Source organism: Cyprinus carpio, chromosome A7 (genome assembly GCF_018340385.1).
Source record: "Cyprinus carpio isolate SPL01 chromosome A7, ASM1834038v1, whole genome shotgun sequence".
In the NCBI taxonomy this organism is placed as follows: Eukaryota; Metazoa; Chordata; class Actinopteri; order Cypriniformes; family Cyprinidae; genus Cyprinus; species Cyprinus carpio.
In genome coordinates, this window is record NC_056578.1 from 38,745,440 (window position 1) to 38,769,687 (window position 24,248).

The 24,248-nt window shown below is 42.0% G+C and overlaps 1 protein-coding gene across 7 annotated transcripts in view; it reads right to left on the reverse strand.

The window, feature by feature from the left end:
- The window catches only part of LOC109093359 (zinc finger homeobox protein 3-like), a 251,763-nt gene that overhangs the window by 57,302 nt on the left and 170,213 nt on the right, over nt 1-24,248 (reverse strand). For all 7 annotated transcript variants that reach the window (XM_042761108.1, XM_042761109.1, XM_042761113.1 and 4 more), the window contains one exon: nt 829-1,060. In XM_042761108.1, coding sequence (XP_042617042.1) covers nt 829-1,060 — 232 coding nt within the window. The remainder of the gene's footprint in view (nt 1-828; nt 1,061-24,248) is intronic.

The following is a 24,248-nucleotide window of genomic DNA, read 5'->3' on the forward strand; positions in this document are numbered from 1 at the left end:
CCTTTTGCGCAATTTCCCGGCCGCTGGCTTCATTATCCCTGCCTCCTTGGAACAAAGCGTCTTTAGAGGCCAACTCCCCCCCGCAACCCCCCCCCCCCCCCCCCCCCCCCCCCCCCCCCCCCCAAACGACACAACACTAAGAGCCGGTCGGGCCGCCTGGCTCACGGGAGGAAGGGGAGCAATGCACAATGGAAATCTTTTGTCAGGGCACAAGAGTCAAAATGATAAGAAAACCAAATCCATGCTGAAATAGTGTGTTAATTGACTGCAGCTCTGTATTCTTAATGGCTAACTAACATATGGCCTGAGAAAGGCCTCGGTCTCTGCCTTTTGTTTTTGCACCCCTCCCCTTGCCGTTCGGAGCTTTAATGGCATCTATGATTGTTTGTCTGTACTCGTATTAATGAACGTGCTGTGCCAGATCGCCATTGTCCTTAGGAGATCCTCTTCCCTTATCAGTAATCAATAGAGCATGGAGCCATCATAGGCACAGCCCAGGGAACTAAGATTTGCTGTCCTCTTTCACTTAGAAACATCTCACTATCTCCCATGCACCTGATGCCGCATGACCAGGTCTGAAGAACCAGGTGATTATGGTGCCATCATAAGAATCTACTCTATTGGCAACTGGATCTGAAATGGCACTACAATGAACATTGTAGTCTATTTACTATGCAATATCTATCAATTATCAAGTCTGGATTACGAATGGAGTGGGCATTTTCCACTCTCCTTTTCAAAAGATGGGAACACCACAACTACTTAAGAAGGAACCATCCCCATTAAGATGAGATATACAGTATACAAACTTGTATTCTTTCTTCTTACCTGTGTCGGCAGACGGACATTTACGAATGGTGAAGATGGCACTCAACTCCTCCTCTTCCTCAGACAGGCCCTTCTGCAGGCGCTGCAGCTTCCGCAGGCTTTCGCTGCGCTGGTGCTTCATGGAACGGACGTGCTGGATGAGGTTCAACTTGGCCTTGGTGGAGTAGTTACACAGAACACAGTGGTAGTAGCACGACTCGCCCTCCACAGCCTTCTCATGCTGCTGCAAATGCTGTAAAGAGAGAATGAACAAGAGAGTTAGCATGGGGTTTTTAATGAACGGATACCTAATGCCACTTACAAATGAATAAATCAATTACCAATCAAGACTCTGTTGTCTAACACAAAGTCAACGTCATTCATCAACAGTACGCTGGTCTCTGGACCTTAGCATAAGTGTGTGTCTCTTTGTGCTAACAAGACAGAGGAGGGACATTGGCATCCCTGGGGCTGGTGAGGTAGATGAGAGGAGCATGTCAGCATCTACAGGAAGAGCTTGAGCAGGGACACACAGAGGAAAGTGCATTGATCCCTTTCACTCAAGAGAACTCTTTCGTCTCTGAAAAGGAAACTCCAAACATCTGCCTGTTTCACGCATGGGATGATAAATATTGATCACCAGTGAGTCAAATCCTGCTTCTTTAAGGAGCGAGGCAAAGTGAGAGAGACGGGGCGCTCTGACAATATCCAGAAGAGGGTATAGGGATCCTAGGGGGGACTAGAGATATGGGCTATGACCAACAAACCCAAAACAAGGCAACCACACCGCACACCCAACGGTAACACAACAATCCCAAGCTGAGTCTCTGTTCAATGAACATACCACACCTAATCAATGAGATAAGACCAACACAATACAGGCATTGCAGGTCTATAGATCTGACTGCTAGTCTCTAGTTATCACCTGTTGAAAGCACTTACTAATACCTCTTTACTAACCTTGATTCATGTCTTCTTTCAAGTCATGATTGTTTCAAGCTTCACAAAAACAACTTTTGTGAATACTGCCAGTGTTAATCAATGGCAATTTCCCCCTTATTCATTCTTCATGGCCATCATCTCTTTGGTGAATTTTGTTTGTTTATGTGGAGTGAGAGATTTATAGCAATTTATATATGTCAGACAATACACACACTTACTGTCCACACTCCTTTCCTTGTTTTGTGTTCAAGAACAGCAGGATACAATCTTTGAAATGATATGACAAATGTGCATGAAGGCCATTGGTAACTTTAATGCTCAAAACACAGAAGATGGTTGGAGCCATGGCCAGCAGCTAGCACAAGTGCTTCATCGCATTTGCTCTGTGGTGCTTTTGATAGGCAATGTGAGTTTAAAAAAAGCCTCATAACAGTTCCAATCACTTCTGCTCATCATTTCCTTTCCTCTCTCCACTGTAAGACTATATATAAAAGGCCAACTGTGATAATGTGCTTAAATAGCAGTATCTTTCCTAGGTCTCTTTACCTTGTATTTGTTGTTTATCTTTCTTTTTGTTACACGAGTGAAGGAGATGATGCAAAACTGTAAAAAAATATCTCTCTGCTTTTTTGCTGGGCGAAACATGTATTTTCCCTCTTCTGGAGAAGCTCTTAATCTCCTGCACAGACCACCCCCAAACCCTGACAAAGGTCGGGGAAAACAAATTGATTCATTAAGACGCGGCTGAGTTGGCTTTGCCCTGCAGCGCAGAGATGAGATGCGTTTCCATCGGCTTCGGATGCACAAAGCCAGAGTAACATTAGATTTTTAACCCAATTAAGGCCACATCAGGTGTTGACAACAGTGAGAGGGGAAAAAAAATATTAGGTTCCCTGAAATGTTCTCCTTCTCTGGTAATATTTAATTTTCGGGTAACATTGCTATAAGGCTTTTTTTTTTTCTCAAGGCAATTGTGGTGCTGATATCATATGTCACCCTGGTATACCTAAGATGTGCATTAGGGCCACTGACTTCCAGGAATGGGTTTTTGCTTTTTGTGCCCCTCAGCTCCATGTAATGGAGTTATTAGGTGATCGTAAAAGGCTGTGTCTTTCTCCTCACGCTCTCTCTTGCTCTCCTTCTCTCCCTTTTCAGTTTGAAGTAGGGGTATGATGTCATTGAGTAGGTGCTGCTGGATGTTTTGGGCTCTGCTTGAGCAGCACCTCTCCACCTCAACCTCCTAACACATATGCAGCATATCAGAGCTCAGGTATTCTGATATGTCACAGATTTGCTGGCATAAAACACCAAATCAATCCATTGAATGCTATTAGATTCTTGTTTCTTGTTTCTTTATGAAATATGTCTTTACTTCAGCCATCTTTGTGAAAATAAGTGCAGCAAAAAAGATGACAACTGAACTAAGCTTGAAAGATCTTAAAAAAATAAATAAATAAATAACTGGAGTTTTACAGCGCCCATAAACAGGGCAGGATTTACACAGGTGAACCTAAGCTGGCTCAGCCCAGATAAGAGCAATATAACACTTCTTTACCCAAACTGAAGCCAGTCTAACATACACTTGATGCTAAATATGTTAGACATATGCTACACCATTACAATTACTATATTTAATCCAAAGCACCATGATGCTTCAAGGTGATTCAAAGAATAAAATGGTTTTACCAACATGGCATTGCAATGATACTTTATGTAAGAGAGATTAAATGGCTCAAGGCTCTCCAACACACCATAAGAGATAATAGTCATTTATATTCATAATTTCCAAGAAGCAGAGATACATATATTGCTCTCCAGGTTTGACACCAGAGGGCCAAACAGACCCATCCAAGGACCTATGTTTTTTCTTTCAAGCACACAGATATTTCCACATGATTCCATCTGAAACATCCACACGAGGGACCCCTTAGATGCTCTCTACACCTAATCTCCCACCCAGCACACACACACACACACACACACCCCTGGGTCTGAACGTGAAACACAATAACGCATGAGAGAGCGTTGGTGTGTGGCGTGTCTGTTTCCTATGATCCTGAGATGAAGCTCCATGCTGATAAATCACCTCCAGCTGAAGTGCAGGAATTCAGAGGCTTAATGAAAAAGTCATGTTCACTGAGCAGGGAGGGGCCGGTCAGGGTGCTGTTGAGAAGTCTCCCCTCCGCAGGGGCCCCAGAACAGCCGCATACAGGGCCCTGGAGCCAGAGAAGGCCACAGAGTCAGCATGGCTTACATTACTACTCAAAATTCATTTAATTGGCTGGAAGTTAATGGCAGACTTACAGGAGAGCACATGAGCTGTGGGGAAGTGCAGTTGAGTGAAACCTGAGTGGGCTGGAGGGAGAAAGTGTGTGTGTGTGTGTGTGTGTGTGTGTGTGTGTGTGTGTGTGTGTGTGTGTGTGTGTGTGTGTGTGTGTGTGTGTGTGTGTGTGTGTGTGTGTGTGTGTGTGTGTGTGTAAAAAAGAGAGAGTGTGCACAGCAAGTGCAGCCCATCTTTACCGGACAGGAGTTTTGATTATTCTCTCTGCACATGCAAATAACTACCTGAGTGGAGGATGAATCAGTCCCCTGTACTCGTGTAGGTGAGGAAAAGCAAGGGCGACCCACCTTTTCCTCCCCACCGCAACTCAACACTGTGGCTCTGCCTGCTTCGCTCCCATCACGCAGAGCTATCACTTTCAACACCTACCTGATCCTGTGCATGGATCTACAGAAGCATCCACTTATGTGGGCTGAAAAAACACACCTTTCACACCTATCGCCACTTTACCTGCCAGAGAGCCGAATACAGGGCAGGCACTCAGCATACCTCCACAAATGCCCAGGCCCACAGAGGAATCGTGGTAAAGTGGCTCTAAGTTCCACAACATACTCTACACAAGTACACAAACGTTTCTAGCTATGCAAGCTTTTCATATGCATGTCCGTGTCGGATTCTCAATGTTACTGCATGAGATCCTAAAATGTCTTTTGAGTGTTCTTTTTTTACACACATATTTTAGTAGGTTTTGTCTTTTGAATTTTGTCAATATTTCATCATGCTACATTTAATCATTTTTGCCAGACCTACTGTCAGACTAAAATGACATCTCATTTTAGTCAACAAAAACAAAATTTTTATTGAGAATAAATTTCAGATTAACACTAAATATTCATTTTCCATAAAAAAATAAGCCTAGCGATTTCTGACAACGTTCACCAAGACTGGATTATTTGATTCTACTTTTATATTCTTATATTTTTCTTACTTCATCTCATCACATTTATCAGTTTTTTTAATACTTTAATAATCATCAGTTCTCGTTTTCAATTTGAATTTGAATGCATTCAGTTTATTTGAAGTTAAACTGTCACCATGTTGCAGTTGTCACAAGCTACCTGAATAACAACATATCCGGTTAAATAGCATGGACTCTTTAAGGTAACTCTATTGTTCGCTTGAGTACTGTGGTTCATTATGTGTTATGTATGTGCAACTGGACTGCAAGCTTGACATGCACTGGCCAAGCATTCACGTATGCATTTGTGTGAAGTATTTTTTTTTTCTTCTGGCCTTAAGCCATACACAAATGTGCATGTGGTGCGTGTACAGCCACACACATGCAAGACCCCCTTTTGATCCAACCCCTATTTCTACTATTAAATTTGGCAGTGCTCTTAATACAAAATTAATGCATTAAAACAGATGACTATCCAGTGGCTAAATAGCTATCAATTTCTCCCAGAGCTGACGAATTCCCACTGTGAGTGAGCCAGAGAGTGTCTGAATGTGTATTGCTTTGTAATTATCCCAATGATTCTCGGCACTTAGTGGCGAGGCCTGGTGATTTCCACTCATACTCGCTCAGACACACACATACATCTGCTTTTCATGATGTATCATGGTGGGGACTTTCCATTCACTTTTATTGTTTTAATACTAAGCTGATTTATTTTTTAGACCTACCTCAACCCTCAACACAAACCATTATGCATTTTCAGTAAGACATATGTATTAAGCCATTTTCCTCATAGGGAAATGTGGGGGTTGGTCCCAACAATATTTGTGATTTTAGAATTTACTGTCCTTGTGGAAACATTTAGTCGTCACATTGCAGGTAAAACCTGACACGCAGACACATACTGTCTGATACTGATACCAGAGACAGGAAATTACAGAAACTGGACTAAAGCACAATCTAAGCCAAAATGCTTAACAAACCACTGGCCACACACTTTATGTCAGGTTATATATCCAGTGATATCATGATGCTATGGGGTCACACCAGTGCCTTAAGAGCAGCTTACTAAACTGGATTCAGCCACATGTCATACAGTCAAGTGTGCTGACACCTTTGTAACAGGCCTAATGATCTCACTGGTTAAATAATAGCCAATGAGATCACTGCTCTGCATCCTGAGAAGAGACAAAAGAATTTGCCTAATGGCCAGAAAAACCCAAGCAGAGATGAGACGGGAAGCTGCACCCTTTCTCATATCTCACTCTTTGTATATGTGTGTGTGTGTGTGTGTGTGTGTGTGTGTGTGTGTGTGTGTGTGTGTGTGTGTGTGTGTGTGTGTGTGTGTGTGTGTGTGTGTGTGTGTGTGTGTGTGTGTGTGTGTGTGTGTGTGTGTGTGTTTGTATATTTGAGTGGGTTAACTTTGCTGTACTGTGGTCACAAAACTGCCCCAAAAAGTTAGCAAAATTTGACAAAATGATTTTTCAAAAAAGTAAGTAGTAAAAGCAGATAGTGTTTTAACAGTGCACTGCAACAGTTAATGAGTTTGTCCTTTGATTTACCTCCTTCACTTCTCTAATTCTCTTTTTCTTTATCTCGTTTCTCACCTTGCAACAGTAGTGGAAGGAGTAGCAGAACCGCGACCACAGAAGCTGCGCTAGATGCCAAGTTCAGTGGCTGGTTCAAATTAGCCACTGCGAGCGGTGACATGCCCAGACGCTGTGCTGTGGCTGGAGAGACGGCAGGTACCCACCCCTTAACTGCATACCTAACACTTCCTGCACCTCTCTCACTCTCTGCTCTCCGCTTTGCTCAGTTCTCCTGGAATAACCATTCTATCACTTCCCAGAGGAACATTTTAATGCTCAGATGTTGCTCTTTCATAGCTCAGGAGTTAATAGAGTTCTGTGCAATGTTTTATTCAAGAATCAACTTTGTTTCTGCTGTTTCTCCTAAAAAGGAGAAATAGACAGACACAAATGAGATAACTGTTGACAATGTGAAAGCATAGCTTTATAATGAAATAACATGAAGTAATGTAGATAGCAAACTTCAGATAATTTGGAAGAATTTGATTAGCAATTGAGACCGTTGATGATTTTAATTGAGATCGCATTGAAATCTCTGGCTCTTAAATGAAAGACTTTGCTATCTTGGCCAATCTGAGCACAATTTGTAACATTGTTCTCACATTGACTAAGGAGAAAAGTCAATCTCCATTTAATCCATCTAGGAGATACAACTGACATTAAATAAATCTCGTTTGTGATTTATCTTTACTTAACTTTACCAAGTGATTACAAGTCATGTTCCAGATGTGAAACAGTGATTTAAACAAGTTCAGTAAAAATAGCCGTGCTGAATCTGTGATTCAGTTCTCTGTCATAGATTAGACTGGCGTGAATGGAATACTGTACATGTGTATTGAGAAAGAATAAAGGTGAAAAACAGAGAAATAGGGACCTTAAAAGCAATCCTCTCCAGCAGCTTATACCACCCCAGTGCACTTTAACAGTAAATAAAGCAATAATTATCGAATTCCTTTGGAATAAATAAGCAGCTAGAAAGTAAACAATAGGAACATAATTGTAGAAAGAAGGCAATCAATGCCTGCAGTCATTTAGCAAGTGTTGATTATGCGTACACTCGTTTGTGTATGTTTCTTTGTGTCTTTGAGTAAAAAGCAATAGCGGTTAGAGGGAGGGTGTAGTGACAAGCAGTTAAATAATACCCTCTCGCATACACCAGCACGAAACAAGCATAGGGTAATCCTTCCTCCAGTAATGCCCCTGCATTTCCAAACAATGGTTCTCAATCAGCTGATCAATGTGTCCACATAATTCATTGGGTGTATTGGTCTGGGTGAGGAAGGAAGAAAGCAAGGGAACTCTATAGACAGAACCGTGGTGGTGGAGATATCAATACCCAGATCAGTGATAATACGGCAGTGACAATGACCTCCAAGGCCTTCATGAATAAGAGCAAGAATATATACATAACGGAGTATTTTAAGTCAAAATAAACACATTTTACTGGTACAATGAGCTGAGCCACATTTAACAGTAAGTGACTGAGAGATCAAGCAGGAAATTAAGTTTAATCCAGGGTTGGGTAAAAGAAAAGAGTTGCAAAACTATATTAATCACTAGACGTCGCCTTCCACCATGAAGAGCTAATTAACAGTTTAGCCTCCTGTTGTTTTTATGAATGCAAGCCCTGTAGCGCCAAGCTACATCCAGCCTCGTAGTACAATAACTCTGCCTGCAGGAGGCGACAGCTGTGTGGAGCTCTAGGGGCAACACACACAGCTGTTCCAACTGTCCCTAGACATCTGCGGCTGCCTGGTGCCATCTGGAAATTTAGGAGGGCAGTTTAGGACCTGTATGGATCCTCCTACCCCCACAACCTCCAGCATGCTTCCCATAACTAACCCTCCATTTTGGTAAGGGAGGGTATTGCTAATTCTTAGGACGGGACAGTGAAAAAATTCTGTGTACGTCTCAGGGCATGCAGACAGGAGACAGACACGATCAATCGAGAGACATTCAGAGGTACTTAGAGCGTTCAATGATGTCTTATTTGTCATATTAGCTGAAAACACATAACTGGTTCTGGTGATCTAGCAAGAACAGAATGATTTGTGAGAAGAAGAAAAAACATACCTGCAAAAGAAATAACTGTGTACTTTCACAAAGAAAAAATAATGAGTCATGTTGTATTCCTGAGTATAGTAAGTGTAACATAACATTGCATCCACTGTAACAAAAACTCTCTGGACTTAACTGAAACTGAGTGGTGGTTAGAAGCGACTGGTCTATAGATGGGTGAAAAATGGGTGCACAAGTCAAAAAGGAACTGAATTACTGCTTTTCTGTTTATCTATAGAGGGAGGTGTAACACAAGATTAGTCAGAACAACCAACATCAAACTCTTCATCCACATACCTAATGCTTCACAGGAGTCAGGGCAAAACTAGAAGGATCCTGAATGATGATCATCAACATCTTGGTTAATAATGGGCAAACCCTTACCAATAACCCACAAGTTATCAAAACCCAAATCCAACCCAACTGAACAATCCCTTATACTAAAAACAAACAAACAAAAAAAAAAAACATAGAAGTGATGAAAAGGACAGGCCACAGTATTAACTCCTCAGGTTTGTATTATCTAGCTTTCACCTCCAGCGTTCCTTGTTAGTCTGCTTGAATATTTCATTACCACATAATTGGTTGATGCTTCAGGCTAGGTTATGAGGCGGTAAGAATGCTCCCTTCTTCCTTGTTCTCTTTTCTAAAATTCACAAAGGGCAGTCTGGAGTCGGCAGCGTGGTGTGTTTGAACTGGTCTCCGATGAGGAAATGTTTGAGTTGCCAGGCTCTGCCCCCCTCTCATGTGCCTGGCTTCACCTTCACTCACAGGACTGGTGTAATGAGATGGCCTGATCGTGGCCCTGTGCCAGAGTAAATATTTAAACTCAGCTTAAAGGGCCTGGCTTTTATTAGCTGTGTTGGGCCTACAATGGTTCAACAGGCCCTAGGAGTTCTCACCTTCTTAACATGCAAATGAATAAGCGGGGGTGGGGTGGGGGTGGTTACTTTCGGAAGCTTATTTGCATAGCACATACGCTGAGTGTCTCAGGGCAATGTAGTGGTAACAAACTTTGAGCACCTATCCATTTCTAGTGGCTCTCTCTCTTGTTTCTAAATATACACTTTATTTGCCTTTACTCGATTGCTTTGACTTCTACTAACTGAATAAAGAGCTTTAAAGACCCAAATGCCTAGGACAGGGAGCTGTATTGTACTTGTCACTTTATCTGAGCAAATTAACTTGCTTATTAGTGTCATTAACCTAAACATACAGTGGCTCTGATTATATCATTATTATCTGTGCAGATTTACAAAAGTAAAAGATGTCTGTTTTATCAGGATGAGTAGCATTAAAAAATAATTAATTTAATTAAATTTATATATATATATATATATATATATATATATATATATATATATATATATATATATATATATATATATATATATATATATATATAAAATAAAAATATTAGTCCCCTAAAGCAGTGCACATGAATTTGAAACAAGCACTTTTTAAACACTGACCATCAAGCCCATGCCCAGAGAAGCCTAAGCACTTGTGTTGAAAATTGGAACTCTTTGGGAGAAGCTAACCTGTCCATCCCATAATCTTGCTCTTCTTTCCTCAAAAGGGTCATATGACGTGGCTAAAAAGAACATTATTTTGTGTATTTGGTGTAATGCAATGTGTTTACGTGGTTTAAGGTTAAAAAAACACATTATTTTCCACATACTGTACACTTTTGTTGCTCCTCTATGCCCCACCTTTCTGAAACGCTTTGATTTTTACAAAGCTCACCGTTCTGAAAAGTGAGGTGAGCTTTGATTGGCCAGCTATCCAGTGTGTTGTGATTGGCTGAATGGCTCAAGCATATGACAATAAAACAATAAATAATAAAACCCATTACAAACAAGACATTTATTGCATCCAATAGGGACATAATTACTGATTATAATGACTTATACTTCTTTTTGCACATTGCTTTGCATATCGCACCGTGTAAACCTAAAACCATGTCTGCATTTGTGACCAGAGAAATGACAAACAACGAGTCACAAATTCACGTTTCAAAAGTCAGTGGCAAATTCTTTAAATATGAAAACATACTTACAGGCTGTGAGTCAGAAGCGCCAGACTGTCCTTGCAAAGTTGGAATTGCCCCACTTTATAGAAACAGCCTTTGTGCACAGCCGGCATTGTAAATACTACAACTTAACCACTGATTTCTAGTTGTGTCATCCTTTGGAAGGCCAAACTAAGTAGTTTCGCTTTCACAATGAAACACACCGCGTCTCCACGACATGGCGGTGGCAGCAACAATACTACAGCGATAATAAAAGTCACGCCTTCATTCTTTGCATAAACATTTGGGCGGTGTTATGCAAATCTTCCCACACTGTGACGTAGACATGTGGGGGTGTGTTTAAATGAGGCATTTTAGGAGGGTGTGGACGAGTCTTAACTTTGGGCTTGAGACTTTAGTCTTTGCAACTTTAGGGATCTTATCTATGCAAGAACAGCTTGTAACACTCCAAAGAGAAGGAAAACTTGAAATTGCATCATGACCCCTTAAAGCAGAATACACATGGGTGCTGAAAACATAGAGCGCTTTATGGGACCCGTCATCAGCACCAACTCATTGGGTTGCAAAGTAAAGAAATACAAGTTTACAAAGAGCTCACTGATCAGAGTGATCAATAGTGGATTGATAACCTAAGCCCACATCATTCCAAGTCCAGCATAATTACAGCCGAGATATGGTCATTATCACTAAAATCAAAAAGGGTGCAGGTCTAATCGGAAACAGTTCCATTGCTTTAGTGTTGATGAAGGACCTCTGCATGCGAGTCACGCCATCAGTCCCCGTGTCATTGTAGAGGTTGTGATGATGGCTGCCCATTTGGAGGCATTTAATTTCGGGCACTGCTACTGTGTCAGCACAGAAAAGCTTTGTATCGCTCTTAATGTAAATTAAACGTTAGTTATAGGATTGCACTAAGCCACCAACGTGACTCGTTTAATGTATTAAATGTTGTGGAAGAGTGCCCTCCTTATGAGATTTGCAGCCAGTTTAGTAACTTGCAAAAATAAGAAGCTGTTACTCACTGAAGAGCACAGGTCCTTAAAATATGGCAACATGGCATTCATTGGCACCAAATCCAAACCTGTTTTGATTTTGAACTCACTGAGCATGCAAATAGCGTTGCAGGTGCAGGTTGACAGCAGCACAGTGTGCAAACTGTTAACAGGTAGAGACTGCTAGAAAGTTAATAACTTGGCCTGAGCATGCCGCTAACAGCGAGGCCCTTACTCCTCCTCCGGCTTGAGTTTCTGTGTCACTTTAGTTTGCACTGCATGTGCAATGAGCGGCTGGAGGCATAAGTGCACTTGGCAATGGGGCTACGAGAGAAGTGTATACAGTTTCTAACCCGGCTCTGTGTCTCTCGCACTCGCCTTCTCCCTCCCCTGCATTCCCCACCAAAGCGCCGGGAGCGCCATGCTTGTAAAAGTAACCACAGCTCTTTAAGAGGCTCATGTATTTACAAACGGAGGTATGTCGAAATCAAAGGCATTACCACATGACATAACACATCAAGCAGCCAGCGGATAGAGAATTTATAGGGCGGATTCGAACATGGGTGGTGCACCCAGAAACTATGCCATTGTTTGATCATGCACAGCCACAAGCAAGTACAATTCACTCACCTATGACAGGTTCCGAGTTCACTGGTTCATTGGCACCAACCCCCACCTTTCGCTGCCTTGCTCTCAGTCAGGTGATTAAAGGTGCAGATTGCTATTGTTTTCTACTTCCTGCTGTTCCTCCACTTGCTGATTCTCCTTGCATGTTGCTTTTTGAAAGTAAGACTCTGTCTGGTTATGTAAGCCTAGTACATGAGCTGCTCTCACTCCTCATCCTGAACCTCTTGTGAAGTACAGCAGTTAAATCTGTTGTGCTCTGTCCTGGTTGGATCTAAAGATTCATTCTCTCTTTTTTTCTCCCTCCCCCTCTTTCCCTCTGTTGCTGTTCTGCCTAATCTCACCTCAGTTTTTATTTCGCCCGCCTTCATCTGCAGAGGACTAAAAATACATGATAAATGGTACATGATATTTTAAAGTCTTATCTCTTATCTGTTCTTACAAGGGAATAATAGGGTAGTTAATCCTGAAGATCTCCCTCAAATTGATTAATCAGCACATACGGACAATCAAATAAATGATTAATATTCCCCAGACCCGCGGTCGGACAGTTACCCCCCAAAGCATCAGTAATAATTCAGTAACCCTTCCCAGACCAAAGCCACGTCTGCCTGCTCAGCGGCAGCTCTCTGATGCGGTGGGAGATCTTTGAAGTTGGTGCATAACAAACTCCTAGTGCTCGAAGCGTGGCTATACCTGTAGATTAGAGCACAACTGCTGGCCAGGCTAGAAAAAAAATAAAAAATAAAAACTTTCCGTTTTGTACTAATGGAGCTGAATGCAGACAAAAATGTGGCTGCATATCCTCTAATGTGTGCACTATGACGCCCGACAGATGTTCAGCAATTTCTATTAGGCTTTTTGAGACAGCAGATTTTTAGAAACCTGTTTTTTCTGAGACTGAGGCTAATTTGTCAAATCGATGTTTTGGTGAAAGCAAACAGTGAACACTAACATTACAGAACACAAGACAATCCCTCAGCCACGGACAAAAGCAACATTAAAATTACTTAAGATAACTTGAATGTTACATAAGGGGGGTTGTGTAGATATATGTCCAGCTTGCTGTCTGTGAGTCACCCTGGTTTTGTGTTGGACTCAGACAGATGTCTTCAGACAGCCTGTTTAGCAGCAGCTCTCCCTGCGCCCGTACCCGGGGCACACCCTGTCCCGGTGATGGATTCCCTGTTTATTCAGCTATTTTTAGGACAAAAGGAGGAGATCTCCATGAAGAATGGTTCTCTTTCTCTACCATTACTGAGTTTGCTAACCCTCCCACAGGGGTCAACAAATAGCCCTCCTCCCCAAGCTGACTGCATATGCCAGCTTGCGCACTTATTAATGTGTGAGTGGCCCGGGCCTGGACACCCCTCGTATACCATGGCCGGGGTACGCATGCTTACATGCGTCTGTACAAACATATGTTTATGTGTCACAGCTTTACCATGTGGTTCGGCATTAGCAGTCCCACGCTAGTAGTGACCTTTAATTGCCTACCCCCACATTGGCCTTTGTGTAGGTTGCCTGGCTAGCTAGAGAAGCATGAGCAGCTGTCTGCTGTCCTCTTCTCGGACACATTGTCTATGATGTCCATGATCCTGCATCTGAACAGGGCTATACATAACATCACACTGCATACTTCGAAACCTGAAAACCACCTGCATTCTGCCACTCAACCTGGGTTGCACGACAGGGCTATGCAGTTTCGTTAGCACAAAGACACGGTATTAAACTAATCCATGTGTCTCTCGCATTGAGGCCGGAGCCCCATACAGCCTCATCAGGGACACCATTAGCCTTTCAGCGAGAGCAGGCCGATCTGAAACCCTGCCAATACGTCTGTTGATGTATGGCCTTGAGCTCTAATAGGTATAAGTGTTGTGTGCGTTGTGAGAAGCCAGGCTTTTCTATAACCGATACAGTTAACTTTGATGTTGTCTTAGCATGGCCTGTTTATAAATCAGCCATGCAAATATTTATGAGCTGGACGGGAGAAAATGGCTTGTCTGGTTTATATCCCTGGCCTTCTATTCTTCCTTGCCGCCTCATCCCACTCCTCTTCCCCCGGCTCATGTGTCGACGAGGACGCCACAGTGGTGGGGTGAGAGAGCACAGGCCCCAGGCCACATCTATCATTGACTACGCTGTCAGGCTTTATTGGTTGGTCATGGAGCGCAGGTCAAAGGCATTCCAGGGGAAGGCAGGGGAAATCTTGATATCCAGGAGATAAATAAGAATCACATCTGAAAAGCTCACACAAAAAGTTGACAGGTGGGTCAGTTTTTTGCAATCTTCTACAGTCCAGTGTGGATTTGGTCTAGGGAAGGTGAGGTCTGAATCACCTATAGTAAAGCTCAATAAATACCATGAGACGTTGCTCGATAACTATTGCCTTTTCGCTTGCTCCCTGCACAACTATCTGTATCTGCCTGCAGTGCACACAATGGGATGGCCCGCTCTGGCAGATGCACAGGCTTTAATTGCTCCCCCCAGTCCTGACCTCTGCTCCTGATCACCCTCTGATATACAGCATCTCTATTAAACTGGGAAGTAGGTAAATATTCTCCTAAAGACCCTACGTCCTAACGGCACTACAGAAAATGGAGGAAAAAATCAATCACATTTTTTTTCTTTTTTCCTTCGTCAACTCTATTAGTTTTCCTATTTTATCTGATGTTGGGATCCAAAAACGCAGAGACTGGTGCTGATGAAGACAGGGTGCAGCTGCGGTCTGCACGATCTTGGTTTGATGCAAAGCTGTATACATCACATGTCTGGTTCCTTGAGAAATGTGCGGCTTTGTTGTGAATTGTTTTGACTGGAGTAGATAAATTTGTGGAGAACAGAAAATCATGCTTTTAAAGAATGGATAAAGACAGCTAACATTTTTAGTTAACATTTCAGTTATTAAAATAAATTCTGACTGATTCTGAGTAATGTCTTGTTAAGCTTGATGACAACATGCAATGTGGACACAAATATGTAACACTGCACGTGCTCTGGAGTGTTTGAGAGTGCAAGTAAGTAAAAGGGGGGCAGTGGTGATGGTAGTGGTGGACTGGCTTGTCGATCGATGCTGTGATTGGCAGTTAATGGCTTTTCCTGTTCTGCCTTCGTAACCTCGCTCTGATGGCTGTTGCTTCTGATCAGAGATGGCAGATTGCATTTGATTTTTGTATATAAAGCCCTAACTTTTTGGGGATGGCTTCATCATGTTAAATCATTTAAAAGTCAAGTTGAATACTGGGAATTCCTTTCCACCCGGGCACAGAGGTGAAGCTTTAGCGTCTGAACAAACCAGCAGACTGCTCAATAAATAAGAGAGCAATGAGAGCACTGATTTCAAATGTTCACAATGAAACAAATACTAAGTACAGAACATCATACACACTCACACAGTAATTCAAAGGGCCTGTCTGTCACATTTATGAAAGAGCAGCTGGTGGAAAGAGCTAGAATGGATGGAAATTGAATGATAAGACATTGTTGAGCTTTTGAGATTAAAAAAAAGAACTGAATATGAGGGCCAGATGAATAATATTTAGTGAGATTTGAAATAAGTTGGCAGACACTTCCATACACCATACTTTATTCACCTGATTTGCCATAATCTGCAGCTGTTTTTACAGTTTTGAAAGAATCCCCAAGCCACACAATGAAATGAAGGAACCGATCAGAGAGAAGGCAGATTAGAATTACAGAGAACAAGCTATATTTCTGCTCGAAAGACCGGAGAGGAGAGGTGGGTCTCCCATTCATAGCATTTCTAAGTTGACAGCTATTAAAGTATGCACTGGGATGTGGGTAACAAGATCCATATTAAAAAGTGTTGGGGGTCACCCACTCTGAATGTGACTCTCTAATAGAGGGCAATTTAAAAGAATCTAGAAATCCAATCTGACTAAACAGAACAAAAATGTAGTTCTGTGAGTGTGTATATGTATGTGCATGTGAGTGTACAGGAACACACTGGGACCAGCCAGTGCTGAATTAACACACACATGCCGCTCCCTTTGCAACACCAACAAATATTTAATAAAGCCTGCTTCATATAACTCATTAACATGACACTCCCTCTTTTCTCTCAGTGCTTAATTTAATATAACAATAATCTGAATAATTATTTGCATACCAAGATCTTGTCATCTTCTCTAGTGGCAAAAATATAATGTCTCCCTGAGACCTCGTTTATTCAGTAGCAAAGACAGGCTTTCTGGTTCAAATTAGCAGAACAAGACCATTCCAACCTAACGAGTATAAATTAAGGAAATTCCTTTGCAGTGACAGAGATAACTCGTTCAAATGAACGATCAAGTGCGGCAGCCTAATTTTAGGCCTGGTGTTGATTGAATGTGGCGATGCTGTGGGGATGAAAAAAGAGAGAGAGTTTGGTTGATTCTATGGGGAGAGGGTGGAGGAATGTGGCAGCTGTGTTGAAGACTTCCTCCACTGTCTCTGTGTTCCATCTCTGCGCCCACAAATCCAAGATCTCCACTTCATAAATCAGCAGTGCTGTTTAAAAAATGCTTCATGATACACAAATGTGTGAAACCACTTAACAACACAACTAAAATGTTTTCCCTACTGTCAGCAGCTGCAGCTAGTAAAATAAGGCACCTCTGAGAGGCTGACCTCAGAATTCACCTCATCGGTGGGAGGGGTTTCATAAAGAGAAATCCTCAAAGAGAATGCTGGGATACATATCTGTAAATGTTTGTGTCTTTAACACTAGGTGTCCTGTATGGGTAACCAGAATTAGAAAGCAGAGAATGCAAGGGCTGTAAACTTGCACTGAAGAATTTAGTGCTACTCCTTCACCACTCTGTTTCTGGCCCTCTCATTCTCTGCTCTGTCACCCAACTAACATCTTTTTTATAAGAGCACAGGTTTAAAAAGAAAGAAAGAAAGAAAGAAAGAAAGAAAGAAAAAGAAAGAGAAGCATTTGGGGATAACATACTAAACTAATTGAGTCACTTTCTGATGACTTCACATCTCTGTGCTTTTTAATGCTACAAACCATCATTTTCATTTATTATTGTAGAGCCTTTATCCCTCATTTCCCACTTTTTAAAAAATTAGTTTCTCTTGGTTTTCCCCCTCTTTACATGCATAAAAGCACATGATGAGAAAACAAGGTGTGAACTGATTTTTTTTCCAGAGGGGCCTCAATAAAAACCATATGACAGGCTGAACTGCTTAATTACAAAGGGATGAAAATCTGTAGTCTGCATCTGGTGAGAACATTGCCCCAATAACACTGATAGATTTACAACTCCCAGTCCTAACCTTGGACTCCAGTGCATGGCAATTAGGCCATGCATAAGACGCTCAATGGATGTCCATCTCTGTGGGGGGAAGTCAGGCTTGACTTTTTTTTTTTTTTTTAACCCCGGGCTGCAGTTTTAGTCTTACTCAAGCTTGATCTCAGCTAAGGTCTATGAATTGTCCATGCTAAGGATCCTCTAACTCAACGAGCAAGATTTTCTTGGACAACCAATTCCACAACCTGTTGAACAGCACCACCACCATCTGGAACAAAACCATGCTGATTAACCAACTTAGACCAGTATCTACAGATCATAAACCAGTCTGGGTCAGCAGGGTCTAAATAAGCATCCCAGCATTAAGCCATTCAACAACGAAAGCTCTAGTCCAGCACTTAACTAGCTTGCTGTAGAGTGGACCTTGATCACACACATGTAATCATTCCTGGGTGTCCAGCACAAGAAGGATGTGGATTTCCTAATTTCAGCAAAATTCATTGTGAATATTCAGAAGAGAGACATTATCTGTGATGAGGGGTGAGTGAAAAACAGTGAGGTCCAAAGACTCATTCCATGGGTGGAATTATTTGTCCCAAGGCTCTCTTCAGCAGGCCAAAGCTAAACACAGTGTGTTTCCCAGCGCTCTGCCTTCCACTAAGCACCGAGAGGAGCCTTGTAGCCGGTGCCACTCACAGGCCATTAACCTGGTTGCTAAGTCACTGATGTATTGATGCTGGTGAACCAGTAAGCCTGTCTATTGCTCTCTTTACCACCCACTGTCTTTCTCCCAAACACTCTTTCTTTCTTCTTAAGGTTCAACCAGTGTCTGCCTCAAAGAAAATGTACCTGCCTTGGTACCATTGTCATGTTCTTTGAGAAGGCTTGGCTTTACCCATACAGGGCTACGCCATGATTCAAGGCTTTGTTCAAACTAATTTGACTCACATTTGACTAACAAACACATGTAAATGTACAAAAATGCATATATATAAATACATCAAGTGGATCAAATTAGGCTATTAAAGGGTATTTTTGTGGACTGAGCAAATGTCTTCTCTCTATGCCAGAGAGAAGTTGGAGGTGGAGGAAGAAGTTGAGGAGCTTCTGATTGGAGGGGTGTGGGCTGAGATTGCAATATAAATTATACAACTATAATATATTTTACAAGACTGCGGCTGATACTACTATGATAAAACATTGATTAAAGCATGTTATAAAAAGGTAAAGTTGCTAAAAAATCTGGGCTGGGAATGTAAAAGTCAAGTGGTTCAAACCCAGGGTGTAATCCATGAACGCAAGAAATGCTTGAGCAAGCCACTTAACTCCAGGGGGATTGTGCCAGTAGTAAGTGAATTTTTAAATTGCTTCAAAGCATCTACTAAATGTCAAATAACTACATAAAAAGAAATCAGGTCAGTCCTGCACGTTAAATGCATGGCAGTGTAATTGCACTCCAGATAACTCATCAATAAAAAAAAAAAAAAGATTAGCTAGTCAGTGTGATGATATCTACCTTTGAAGAAGTTTTTTGTTGTTGTTGTTGTTTTTATTTTTATCTTTATAACTTCCACTCTTTAAGGTGTTTTATAAGACACAGATATTCAGTGTACTAAAAGAGAATTACAGAAGGAAAGATTGCAAACATCAAGAGAAAACAAGGGAGAAGAAAGAAAATTTGGCTAGAGAAATGTTTAGTTTTCCAGGCTGGTTGGATTAAAGCTATTTAACCTTAAGAAGAGAGCAGCGGAGAAGGACCACCCACCAGCTTGTGACCCAAGCTGGTTTGTTTTGTGCATGATGGGTATTTGCTTTGTTTATTAATTTTTCCAAATTCCACTCCTGAATCTGTTGATCTATTCTGGTCCCTTAGATATGACTTAAGTGTGTTTATATATATATATATATATATATATATATATATATATATATATATATATATATATATATATATATATATATATATATATATATATATATATAAAATAATCTACCAAGTAAAAACTTTAAGTCTGATAACCTAGAAAAGTAATTGAATACCTCTACTTAACACGCCACACAATTTGTGGTACCAGTTATGTCCGTAGCTGAAATGTTGCTGGAGCAACTTTACCCTCCAAAGTTTCTAATACTTAGGGTTTGTTTATATTTCTGCCTATGTCTACACATTCATTACTAACTACCACACTCTTGTGCCTTCCTACAGTGGTGTAACATACTCTCTGATCCCTGTGTACACCCCAGTCCCTCATCAGTCTCCAATCCCCTGTTTGTGCTGATCAGGCAGCAGATAATAGGATCAACAGCTTCCTTCAGCAGTGGCAGGAGCATTGCTTAGTTGCTCTTGTCTGGCTGCCCAAAAAGAAAGAGAGGGGGGAGAAATCAAAACAAACAGCAATTACAACATAATAATATCTGTTTCTCAGCCTCTGCACAAAGAGATACGCTCTCTTGCAGTCCATTTCCATATCCCTGTGCCTCTCTCCCAATTTTTGTAATATAGGACAACATTTGAAAACTGCATGGCCTACCATGTGTATCTGGTTGGCTGCTGGTCCCTCCATTGTACGTGCGCACACACTAAGAGGGGCATATGTATGCGTAATCATCAGCTGCAGCTGTGCGATGGGTCAGCGCCTGGCCTTACTGAGGTGGGGGCTGAAGGAGTTGTGAAATTCCTGCAGACTTCCAGACACAGCTTTAAGCCCGCCCACTACTCTACAAACCAATGTCATGCTGCACAACGCCCCTCCCATGCTAACAGACAGCTCTCTCAGCAAAACTCAGCTCCTCTTCTGGGGAGAAGCCCTCCGCCCCTTGTCTTAAAGGGAGCAGAGCCTCTGTTTGGCTTCTGTGAGGCAACCAGGTGCTGACATGGATCTACATCATTGAGATCTTATGATATAAACATATAAATATGATGTATACAAATCCAAAATAGTCTTATAATTATAAACCTGGGCTCATATACGTTATATGGACTGTATCTTTGACTGGAGGGAGGCAGGATGTCTCAGTAGCAGCTCTGTGGATATGGAATGGGTGCTTTATTAGCGTGGTACTACCGGTAAATCAAAGCTCAGCCCTTCCTGGAACAGCAGCAAACCTTTTTTCCCCACTGAGCACTATTACTGAACAATCACAGGCCAGCCATGATAATTAGCAGAGTATCTCCATCTAAACGAGCGCCTCTCTCTCTATCGCTCTCAGACCTGCATTTCCCCCTCCCTCCCATCATATTTCTCTCTGTCTCTTCTCTAACTGATGTCTGGAGGGACTTATGGAGTTTGGGTGTGGTGCTCTCTCTGGCATAGAGGTTGAGATTCACTGTCCACAGATGAAAGATATAACCACGAGCCGTACCAATAGTGGTAAAATACTCCCTTGCGACTTTAACTCGAAATTACTCTGCACTTTTATTTGATAATAAAATACAAACACAATCTTGCTGAACCCAGGGCATTCTCAGTCTATTTGTTTTTGATGATTGGAGTCTGTTACCCTGATGAGGACAAGTCATGATAAAAATCATAATTATTAATGGAGGGTGTCTGCATCGATTAGGATTCTGATGTAAAAGGTAGAATGGTATCTGAGAGGCACATACCTTTCAGTATAGCTGCTACAGCTAATTCCCTTCTACGCATTACTGTCTGTTTTGTTTTACTGTGTTTTTTCTTTGTTTTCTCCAGAGTGTAGACATTTTCCTTCCTCACGCCCCAGCTGATCTGGTTGGATTGCACTGGAGGGAAAAATAAGTAGAGAGAGTCCAAAAACCAGACGCTTTGTGCTGGATCCTGTGCCGCACTTGGAGTGCAGTCAAAGTGCTGTTAGCATAGCTGAGACACATCAACATATGCTATGGGGTTCTGTTTGCAGAAGTTTTGGGCAGCAGTGAACAGATGACAGAATGTGTGAGCATGTGTGTGTGTGTGTGTGTGTGTGTGTATTTGTACATGTACGGGGAGCGTGTAAATGTGTGCAGCACACAGTTTGTATAGTTTGTGTGTTTAATGGAGCGAGACCAGCACACTGGTGCTGGTGGTGCAGGGGTGAATGTTATGAGGCCTTTCTTGGGTAAAGATTCCCGATGTGATAGTGACGGCACTTTCTTCCTCTCTTTCCACGGCCAAGCGGCATCTGGAGTGGATTTTGTGCGAGCAGACACCGAAGAACATGATTACATTCAGTTAACTGTGCTCTAAACTGATTATGCATGTGCCAAGCTAATGGACTACATTTGCAAGAGGAAAAATAACATCCAATCAATCTCAATTACCCCAGATTGTACCAGCCCCTGAGACAGGGATGGTAGCCAGCCCGAAGCTCCTCCTCTTAGCTTGAAAGGCCTGCCTGGAAGACCTGCCTCTCTCCATCCTGTCTGGAGCAGAGAACCAAGCCCAGCACCTGAGACATGCTTACTCAGCATGAACAAGAACTCAAATATCAAGTGAATGTGTCCCCTACAGAGTGGTGGTGTATACTTGTGTATATAAAAGTGGTGCAAGAGAAAGTGGAATGAGGAGTAATCATGCAGTATATGGATACTTAAAATCATGAAATGGCATTTGCAACTCATATTATGGTAGTATAATTAGCAGAAAATGTAGGGCAGGACAGGATTGTAAAAATTCTCTTTATGACAGGTGGTTGGGGGAGTGGGGTTGCAAAATAAAAGGGTCTGGTAATGTTAGCCAAAAAGGAAAGTCTTAAATTGGAATAATGTGCATAGATCATGAAAAACTAAAGCAATTAGGGTTGTTCTCGATTTCTTGTGCACTTTCATATACATACTATATGACAACTTTCTCTGACTCTGAAAATTGAAGGTTCCACCAACAATTCAGAACTTGAGAAGCCTAAGCTTTGTCATGACCTGGGTATTGTTGTATGGCCCATCTGCAAGTGCTTATGTGTGACCATCATGACATCATTCTTGCCACTACAAAGCAGCCAGCGAGCGGGAACTTGGAGGGAGCAGTGGAAGGTAAAAGTTCATCTGAGATGAGTGCAAGCCTAACTGATGGGTGTATCTGAAACCAGAGAGGAACTCAGTCCTGTACCCTAGATACCAAAGTTGGGAAGCATCACTCCTGCTGTGCAGTGGTCTATGCGGACAGGACAATTCTCTCAAAGCTCTCCAAAGGCTTTCGGAACATTCCAATCCGTGGGGTGGTGGGGGAAAGTGTATTTTTAGAAAGCCCTAATATGTGCCACATACCACAGACTCTCAAATTATCCCATCCAGCTTAGCCTTCAGTTTAAACCTTCCTTTTTAATTCCAGTAATTACAGGCTCCAATTTACGGAGCTGTGCACACAAAGGGCCTGTTTAATGCAAACCAGTTTGATTTGGGCAAAGTGTCCCAAGGATCTACCACATCTTAGAGCTTGTTTATGCTGACTTGATGATTTATTTTCTCCCAGCAGGAGGTCGAAAAATTTAGCATTTTGTATCAGATTTCATTTGGAGGGGATAAATAGTGTGTTTTTCATTTTCCTTTCCTGTTTTACCACATGTACAGTCAGCTTAGCTGAGCTAGCAAATCATATTGTTGGTGTCAGCCAGTCAGTATGTCTGGCAGGGCTATAAATTCACTGCAAAGTGAAGCCTGTGTCATTGTGGGGTTAGAAACCCGTACTACAGCAAGACCTCAGCAGCAGCATGTGCTTATCGTCCTCTAATCACATTTGTATGTCATGAAATACAGCTATAACTCAAACTGTGGATGTCTTAGTTTTGCGGGTAGGCCTGTCGCCACTGATGGAAGCTGCTTGCTTACAAGGCTGATGCTGTTGTCAATCAACTCTCTTCTCTCTTCCTCTGTTCCGATCTGTGCGGCTTTTAGGGCTGAGGAACCATTTTAAGCAGCTTAAAGCTTACAAATTATCATGCTTGGATGTGTCGAACATTTCTAATCTGCCACAGAGTTCTGAACATTCGCAGTCAGGCACTCTTCTCTGTCTCTTTTCTGCAAGCTCTCTTTCTTTACAGGTAACGTCGGCAGTGGAAGGAATATTATAGTGCTTCTAAAACATGTTGGTGCTAACAGTAGACATCTTTAATGTAAGTATGAGGTGGATCCTGGAATTTCCCAGAAAAAAAAAACAAAAAACTGATCCATAAGGCAAAATATATTGCAGTTGGTGGCTAGATAAGATATTTTATGCTATTTCTTGCCATTGATGCTAAAATTTCTTGTTTTTATTGGGTATCGAATCCTGCCTGGAGCTACATGAGGCCCATGACTACAGCAATTCCTCCACGGGTCAACCATGCATGTTAAGCGTCTGGTGTTACATATTTGAATCATTGTGGTATTTGTAAATATGCTCATTCCATGCCCCAGCTTGAGTATGGCAGACAATTTCGGCTCAGGCTTGTCTGCTTTTATCACCATATGTAGTGGAAGCTGGTTTATGGGCTTCCCCTAATCACCATTACAAACTAGTTCATCAGGGGAACAGCTGACCAAGAGTCTCTCAGCCCAGACCCCAGGTAATGATAAACCTTGACAATGCTAGAACATCTCTGATTGTAAAGCAGGGGTCGGCAACCTATGGCACACGTGCCAACAGTGGCACACAAAGGGATAATTGCTGGCACGCCGAGGTCAAAGTGCTGCAAAGTGCTCTTCCACCATACATTATAGTCATCATTTTTATCTGCTTAGGAAATCGCCACTGTTTATTTTGTGTCCCTAT